General features: G+C 44.0%; 1 protein-coding gene across 1 annotated transcript; it reads right to left on the bottom strand.

Annotated features, from left to right (window-relative positions):
• Positions 1-2,713: 2,713 nt before the first annotated feature.
• LOC140896526 (ferritin heavy chain A) lies at positions 2,714-8,480 on the bottom strand. Its single transcript, XM_073308452.2, has 3 exons — positions 8,379-8,480; positions 4,061-4,207; positions 2,714-3,425 (listed from the first exon to the last, which is right to left on the bottom strand). The coding sequence occupies exons 1-3, from the start codon at positions 8,478-8,480 to the stop codon at positions 3,279-3,281; spliced, it is 396 nt and encodes a 131-aa protein (XP_073164553.2). The 3' UTR covers positions 2,714-3,278.
• Between the last annotated feature and the right edge of the window lie 1,047 nt (positions 8,481-9,527).

The following is a 9,527-nucleotide window of genomic DNA, read 5'->3' as shown; positions in this document are numbered from 1 at the left end:
GCAAAGGGATGTCACTCACGTGCCACAATTCCGCCCCTATTCGTTTTTACATGTTTCCATTGATACCTATTCGGGATTCCTCTGGGCAACCCCACAGCGTGGGGAAGCCACTCCCAAAGTTATTCACCATTTGCTAGCCTGTTTTGCTGTTATGGGTCGCCCGAGCCAGATAAAAATGGATAATGCCCCAGCCTATTGCTCCACAGCCCTCTCCACCTTTTGTGCCCAATGGGATGTCTGTCTCAAACACGGGATCCCTTATAATTCCACAGGCCAAGCTATTGTTGAACGTGCAAATCGCACGCTAAAAACCTTGCTCGACAAACAATTAAAACAAGGGAAGCTGCGTCTCTGAACCTTAGGAGACATTCAGCAACAAATGCATATCCTTTTGTTTACTTTAAATAATTTAACTCTGAATGTAGATCAGCAGACCCCCACGGATTGGCATTTTCATAAGTCCGAGGTACTGGAAAGACTGGAAAGTCTATTACTGTCAGCTGCCCGATCTGCAATGGCTGGGCCCAGTGCCTTTAATCACTTGGGGTCGGGGATATGCTGCTGTGTTTCTCCCTGCAGGAGCGTTGTGGGTTCCGGCCCGGTGTGTGCGACCAGCACTGAAACAGCATGGCGTGGCACCAGGGGCTATTGAACCCCATACCGGAGTTTCAGCTGACCTTGGAGGAGAACGCGGTGCCTCCCGGGTTGACAACGGCGAGACGGAGACGGAGGAGGCGTAGCATCCCAAGCCAGCCCATGACATGGGGAGCAGTAAAAGCATTGGTCGCTGCGGCTCAATGAAGACTGGCAGCAAACCAACAGCCAGAGACTCCTGAGACTTTGTTTGTGGCAATTCTCACCCAAATTACTGCTAATTCTGTATTGATTGTATGCCTTTTGTGCCTGCTATTTCCTGTAGGGGTTGGCTCGGGAGCGCTTCCTCCGTTACGGGCCCGAATGACATATAACCTATGGGAAAGATTGGCTTCAAATGTTACCCACTTTTGTTTATCTGATTTTGTAGCAGCTGAAGAATTGTTAGGTACGTGCCTTATTCCAGTATGTCATCACCCTGAGGAAACTGGGAATGAGATGATGCTCGCTGCTTACACGAACCTCTCTTCCCAGTACTCTAGCATGGCTAATTGGGGCCCAGCCAATTACACTTTACCTTCTTAAGCTTATTTTTTGCTGTTGCTGTGTGCAATGTATTTCCTTTTTGTTAAGGCTTTGTCAAGACCCGCCCTGGCAGGCTCCACGAGTTATGACCTTGTCTGTCCGGGAGTTAATTGGCTTGCAAAAGCAAATTGATGGCTACCATGAGATGGCCGAGCACAAATAAAAAAAGAGGGGATGTAGGATTCATACAAGGTTCAGGCACTCGGCAACATTCAGGGCACACCCGGAGTGTTGCGTAGGAGCTGTGCACACACAGCTCCTCTCAAGGGCATGAACCTTGGAATCTCACCCAGATGACATGAACCGTGGGAAGCCTCCCAGGTCTGGGCTCAAGGCCCGAGAGCAAGGAATGCGGTAGATAGAAATTGGTAAATAAGAATGTTAAACAAAGCCGCTGTATTCCTTTGATCTGTTGGAGAATGTAATGCGCGGGGGGAGAGAAAGAATAAAGGAGAGGGTGGAAAGCTGACAGGACCAGTCCGTTGGCAGACCAGCCTGTTTGCTTACTTAAAGCTCTGTGCTGTCTTGTATTTGAACCGCAACAGAACCTGTCTGCCTGAGCTGCTGTGGTGTCTCCCAGGAGTTGGAATCTGGGTGCCACATGCCCCCATTCTCCTCCATAAGCCTGACAACCCAACCAGACAACATTCCATGAATGATCCACCACTGTGATTCAGCCAGAGAGGAAATTGGTGTACCATGTGAGTTGTAGCATGGACAGTGCACCCAGCCAACAGAAGAGAAGGAGGACATAAGTCACCTGAAACCCCATAAAGCACCGTGGCATCTCAGAAAGATGAGAGATGGTGTTAAAATGACCCAAAAGTTAAATGGTTCAGATTTTCTCCAACAGAAATCTGAAAGATATTGGCAGAAAGAGGTTTCTCCAATGGAAACTTTTCAGTTTTGTAGATGTAACCCTTCTGCCTGTCAAAGTTGGCAGCAACAAGGGCCGAGTTCAATATCTAGGGGATCCATTCCAATAACACAATGCAAACTGGCTCGAGCCCCCACCCAGTGACCTGGGACAAATATATACCACCCCCGCTGGGCGCCTCCAAGAGGCAATACTTCCCCTCTCGCAAGCACATAGTCTGAGTGTAGCAAAAAGCCTTTTAATAACAGAGAGAAACAATGTGGCATTATGTTGGGGAAACAGCACCAACAGGATTCATAACACTACCCATGAGCAAAAAACCCACCCCAAGGAAATTGGGGCATGCCCTTTCCCTTTGGTTCTTGAGTCCAGCAACCCCAAATCACCCAAAGTCCCAAAAGTCCAATGACCCAAAAGTCTCTGTCCCTGGTCAGGGCAGCCCCAGAGTTCGAAATTTTATCTGCAGAGCTTTACCTCCCAACCTGGGTGGAGATGGCGGGGGGGGGGGGTAAGAGGCACCTTACAGGATCTGAAGCTGACCGCCCCACAGCTCCATAGGCCTTCACTCCGCTCCGCTCCACCAGCCGCCCCACGAACTGCTTCGCTCTGTCCGCTCTGCGGCCTACAAGCCGCAATAACAGAGACACTGAGGATCCCACAGCAGCCAAAGTGACTATTTGGGCAGCTATGGCCTCATTCTAGGTGGGGTGGGTGTGCCTATGCAAATGAGATCGGCCCCTGAAGTTCTTTTCCACAATTTGCCACCACCAGATGTCAGGGTGGAGCTCATCCTGACACTGCTTACATAGAAACCACATTTTCCATCAAAAATCATTGACAGAAGATTCCATTGTGGACCAGATCCTCATTTAGTAGAGGTCACTTTTGACGCCACTTGTCAAACCAGCATAGCTCCATTGAGGACTTGGGCCTGCTTCTCAGTGCAAGGTTGAGTGCCAAGCAGCATGTTCATGGCCAACTACATAGGGACAGATATTGTGTCAATAGTATGTCATTGAGCGCTTGCAGTTAAAACTCCCTCCATTTTGTGAGATTACCATTACATGGTGAAACTGGTAAGTTAGGGAATCTCAAAAAGATAAATGTCTTCTAGTTTGAAAGACTCTAAACAGGCCAACAGCTACTGTGGTCATATTAGAAATCTCCCACTCCCCACCCAGAAAAGGTATATGGGAACATACGCTACATCTCTGCTTCAGTCTCAACTCGCATACATACTCACATGAGGGTCATTCTGCTCTGTAGCCAGCTTATGCAAGTCCAGCAGGGCCTGGTTCAGAGTCTTCTCCAGCTGGAGGGCACATTGCAGAGCCTCCAGGCTGTTCCCCCACTCATCCCACTCTGGCTTCTGCACAAGCCCAAACAGAAAATTATGTGCCCTTTCACAAATGGCCTTCTAGCTTCACTTACTGAAGTCTGTGCCTTCTGTAGTATGCAATACCTCTGTTTGGCCAAGCCCCACTGCTTCACCCATGTGCTTCACTGGCACAGGGAGTTCACTCCCCTCACTGGGCTTTTGTTTAACTTGTTTTCTTAGTTATTCCTACTTAAAGATATATCCTCAATGCTGTATCAGACTGTGGTAACACCAGTTAGAGCTAAAATTTACTCAGGCTGGTGTGCTGCAAGCGTCTTGCACTGGTAGACCTGTATGACTATCAACTTGGCAGGACATTTACCTTGGTTTTCTCATCCAAACACTTTCCTCAAAACACCGCCTCTTTACCACAAAGATTAGCAGATGCCAGCCACCCCTCTCCTCCAAGAAGAGACACGAATACACCTATTTCTGAAGCCCATACCTCTTGTCAGAAAGCTAGGCAAATGGGTCAGACAGCTTTCTAAATATTTGGCTGTTACTTTAGCTCATCGGTCACATTCATGTAGGAGTCCATCAATTACAGCCAAAAAGTATACCTAAAACAAATATTTAAACTCCTTAGTTCCAGAGATCCTTCTCTTACATCCTGATTTGTTTCTCACCTTTATGTCCTGCAGAATAATACGTCCTCCTCGTCTGTTCTGGTATTTCAGGAACTTCTCTGCATGTTCCCTTTCCTTGTGGGACTGCTTCCTCTGGAACTGGGCCATGTACCTCAAGGCCACGTCATCACGGTCAAAGTAACAGGACTGGGGAGAGGGACAGGAAATCAGTGGAGGAAATTAGACCTAAAGGGAGAGACTATATATTCAGATCTGTCATTAGACATGGATCCAGGTGAGGCACGAGTTGTCAGTTAAATGTTCAGCTACCTATTGAATGCCATGTGTAATAAGGTGTGTACGCAATGGACATTGTCTGAACACTAGTGTAGGAACTGCCTAACTCTATAGCCCATCTAATCCAGTATCTCGTCTCTGACAGTAGCTAGCATCAGTTACTACAAAGAAAGGTCCAGGGACCCCACATTAGGCACGGGTGATGCAATCTGCCTCCCCATGGATGTCTCATCCTAAAACTAATAAGAAGAGATTTGTTTAAATGCTGAAGTATGAGGTTTTTATCCATTCCAAAACTTCTGTATTAACTGTTTCAAACTCTAGGTATTCTTGTTATCCATATAACCATCCAATCCCTCTATGAATAATAATAAATTCTTGGCCTTGACAACATCTGTGGTAATGCATCCCACAGTCTAATTACACATTCAGTGAACAAATACAGCCTTTTAAATCAGTTCTGAATTTGCTACCATTTGCTTTTGTTGAATTATGTCCCCCATCTCCATATAAGAACACTCTGAGCTGCTCATTGAGCAGATAGCTTCATCAAGTTATCCACAATGCACGCAGCCACACCATTTTAAAAGCAATTGAAACATTAAAGTGCAATAGGCACATATATTCTTAAGTGATTATACAATGGGAATTACAGTGACAGCCCCTTCCCTGCTACTGCCTCAGCCACCTCAGATTTAGAGCTCTCTTTTCCCTACTTCCTCCTTCACACTCTGGCCAACCACTTGCTTGGAAGTGCTGAATGGCCACAGTGTAACATGGGAGATGTAGTTTTCTATTTCAGACTCCCAGGGTGGACTACAACTCCCATGAGGCAGCTCAGGCAGATGCAGGTCATTGTCAAACCAACCTGAAACAAAACATTTTGAGTGTCCAGGCAAAATGTTACAGTGTTTCCTAATTGAGGCTTTTTGTTCTACAAAAATCTCACAGTTTCATCCTAATTCAAGACAAAAAACAAATGTTGAAATATCAGTTTCTCCTCAGAAGAATAAAATTCTCATTTTCAAAAAGGCTTCCTACCTGGTAACTGCATACTGCTACATAGTAACAATATACAGTTCAAATCTAAACTACACTTGTAACTGGATAGTATTTCCCCTCTATATATGTGTGAGCGCCCCATGCCAGAAAGTGGTGCTCAGTTTTGAGCTGCATATTTTTCAGAAGTTGTAGGAAAACTAGCCTGAGTGGAGTGTAAAGCAATAAGTATTTTGGGGGGACTAGATTAATTAAATTAGAAATATTAGAAGGGCTGAATATCTACAGTTTGCTTTAGAGAGGACCAAGCTAGGGCAGACAGACATAGCAAGTCTATAGATATTTGACAAGTATAGACATCAAGTACGACAAGACATTTAGGCTGGTGCCTTGGAGGATAGCTAGGAATTATGTACAGACATAGACTGAATATCACAAAAGACTTTTGATAAGATTTATTAGCCTGTGGAAACTATGATTTAGGGCTTTGAAAGCTGTACAAACTATCCACCAAATTTAAAAAGATAGAAGTATGATGAGAAACCATCCTGATTTAGCAGAGAGATCTAACAGGTCTCCCCCCCCCCCCGCAGTACTTTTTAAAAATTAAAAAAAATTTAAAACAAAAAAACAGCTTCTAAATTTTGCCCCAGACAGCTGCAGTTCAGAGCATTGCTCAGGAAAAGAACTTTTAGAAGTGCTTCTGTTTTAAACCATTAAGCATACAGCCAGCACTCACCATAGAGAGATATATATAGCTAGCATACAGTTCCAAGTTCACATCTGACTGATGGCAGCCATGCATTCACGATGAAAGTTTTGACGCAACTGGGACTCCATTACACTACTACTCATAGCTAGATATAAATTTCCGTATAAACTAACAATTTAAACACCACTGAACCCAGAGTTTGGGTTATGTTCCACATCTGGCATTAATACTCTTCAGAGTAGGATGGGTGTTCTTGTCATGGGCTCTCCAACCAATTGAAATTTCACCCCTCAGCCAAAAACCAGTCAGCGTTCTGGGGATGGTTTGTAACAGCATTGCCCCAGCTGAGCGGATGATTCAGAAATACAGAGCACCTGTTGTCCTGTAACTTTAGGGATTTACTGATACTTTCTTAGAACAGCAAAGTCACTAAAGGAAAATCTCTGGTTTTCTTGCACTGAGTCCAAAGAAAGGGAGTTAGTAATTACACCCAATTTCCCAAGGAAGAAGTGCTAGCATGAGAAGTTTGAAGGAATTATGCCTGTAATGAAATGTCTTATTGTTTCCAATACTATCTTTTGAATGGTGTCAAGGTTACTTACCTACTAGAAAAGCTGTTTGATAATCTGCCTATTATATAGAAAGCTCTGAAGTCCTACTTCCCCTGAACCACTTAGTTCAGGGGTCTAGATCTGGAATTTTGGATTGACCCATTCTAGAGTGGAGCCAGCTGCAACATCCAGACCCAGATCTGAACATCCTCAGAGTTCAGGTATTTTTGGATGTGGGGTTTTGGTTCAGACCCACCTCTAGTTTCTGTAGGTTCAGATCAGCTGATGTCTGTCACAGAACACAGAGCAGTGATAGCAGGGATATCAGAGAGTAGTGATGTGAAATCTGTGGAAGGGACAAAGGAAAGCAGCAAAAACAAGAGGAAGTGGCAGAAACAATCAGGAACTGCTGAAACACTAGTAAGAATCTGATGTAGCTGACAGGAGCATCTTCAGAACACAGAGGAGTAAGAACAGTCAAGACACAGAAGGACAGGGGAAAAAATCAAACTGAAGTGGGAATAAGAAGAACGTGCCATGATGTGACATGTGCTAATGCATTTGTAAATATCAGTAGTTTAAGTAAGTAGAAGTGTAGTGGCCACAATGGTTCACACACTGGGGATTGAATTGGAGAACCTCCAGAACTTAAAAATTGAGCGACTACAGTTTGAGTTTAAAAGCTAAAGCTTTCTCAGTGCGGCTGTAACAGACTCACATCCTCTATGAAAGGGACACTGTGCAGACCTGTAACACACGCTCACCTGGGGGTTACATGGCTGTGTTTGTAGTTCTTGATATTACAGATGAGTTCTTCAGAGGGTACGCTCTCTTTTTGGATTTTCTGATGGTCGCTGCAGAAACAGAAACATCCATGGCCAATTTTCTAAGAACACCAGAAAATGGAGCTAATGGATCTATTGGAGAAAACACACTCCAATATATTTTTGCAAAAAAGGCACCAACTCAAGGAACCCTCATTTCATTTATAAAAACATTTTTATTTATGTGTATTATGCATATGCTGGAGAAATTGTTCACCGGGCACATGGTGCCATTGGATTCATTCTGCACTGTAATTTCCTCAGCTCCCCACTATTTGATTTCCTTTCTCAGGAAACATCCGTTCACCCAATAAGTCCAGGCCTAGTTTTCAGGAACAAACTCTACAGAACTCACTTAAACAATACAATTCAGACTTCTATTTAAATAGGTTATAGACCGTGTGAAGTAAACAGCTGGGTGGAAAAACTCAGCTGCCTACCCAACCCTCATTTCTCCCCCAACTCTTACATATGCTTTGGGGTTGTATGATTACATAAACCTTGAGTTTATGCCATCAGAGCCTCAGAACTTCCACGTCCCTGGAGTTAATCATGGATTTCCCAGAATTCCATCATGTAAGGAATTCTCCCATATGGAGTTAATAGTACTTGTCTTTCTATTAAGAGACCTGGATGTACAAGTTACTGTAATTCTGTGTTTGTTGATGTATGATTTTGGTACAAGCCATTAGCAGAGGAGTTTTTTAGTCAGTGTAGTTCTCCTCAACAGTGTCCTTAAATAGCGATTGAAAATGAGCTGAGTTTGTTTTGTATCCTGAAAGATCTAACCCAACAACCTCCATGTCCTTACTAAGGAGAGCACACCTGTATTCACTTACATGCTTACACCATTAAGAGCTACTAATCAAAGAGTACTAGCCCTAACAAAACTTGTTATCCTCAACCAAACATCTTTACAAGAATTTTCTTTTTGTCACATGTCTACAATGCATTGTACTCTCTATTTTAGAATACTAAAAGAAATAAGGCCTTACCACTGACAAGTAGATATAGCTAGCATATAGCTCTAGGTTCACTATGTGATTAACAACAGCCTCACACTCAGAGTGAAAGTTCTGACACACCTGGGAGTCCATATCTCTGTCTAAAAAAAATATAGGTATAAAATACAAACTTAGAACCTGTTCTAACACTACTGAATGAAGAACACATCCCCAGAACAAATGTAGATGCCTCTACCCTAGCACAGCTGGTACTAATACCATCCCCAACAAGGTGGGAGTGTGACTGGCAGCTACTGCCACCCAATGGAAATATCCTTCTTCATCAATGCCACTCAGCATTGTGGGTGGGGCTATGACAGGATTTCCATTGAGGAAAAAAGGACTCCACTGTATAGTTAGCTTGTTACAATGACACGGCTGAGGAGAGAAGGACCATATCAAACAGAATGTTCTCTGGTTTCTTGGTTCTTTTTTAATGCATTATGCAGGTAATGATTACAAGTCACCTAATAAATGTATCTGCCCACAGTGGGCTGCAATGAGATAACTAAAATGTAGAGCGTGGGAGTGTGCATGGCGTTTTTTGTGATATTTCCGAGGCATCCATACAGTTCCTCTATATGGTTGGTAGTTCTCTGAAACTTTGCTTCCCTGTTGCAGTGGAAGCTCTGGAGGGTCTTCACTGTTAATTTAGCTCTCCCTACAGTAAGGCCCCTTACACACTCATACCCTGGGGTCATGGACGGTCCACAACCTGATGACAAAAGGGACAGTTGGCAGCTAGCATGCCAGAAAACTAGAGCAGAGATAAGTGCTGGCAAGACTCCTTAAATTCTCTAGTAACAAGGATGATGGGGGAGGAGACAGTTAGCAAGTGGGTTTAATCTTACCCTACTACTTGCAGGAGAGGGACATCTGATATGGCTGTGATGTTAGATGTGACATTGGGGATGGACCATATGAGTATTTAAGGTAAGTAGGAGATGAGAGAAAGGTGTCATATTAATAGCCACGACAGAAACATTTATATATAGTTTTAATAGATACCACCCATCTGGGATAGCAGGATTTTGCTGGTACTAGCGCCCAAAGACAGTGTGGGAGGAACGGGCCTGGTATTTCCAAATCTGAAAGTTCAGATCCCCCTAACAGAGCACAAGCAACAAGATGCATTTACTC

This window comes from Lepidochelys kempii, chromosome 12, assembly GCF_965140285.1.
Source record: "Lepidochelys kempii isolate rLepKem1 chromosome 12, rLepKem1.hap1, whole genome shotgun sequence".
Lineage (NCBI taxonomy): Eukaryota > Metazoa > Chordata > Testudines > Cheloniidae > Lepidochelys > Lepidochelys kempii.
Note: the sequence above shows the minus strand (reverse complement) of the source record. Positions and strands in the feature narration are given on the sequence as shown.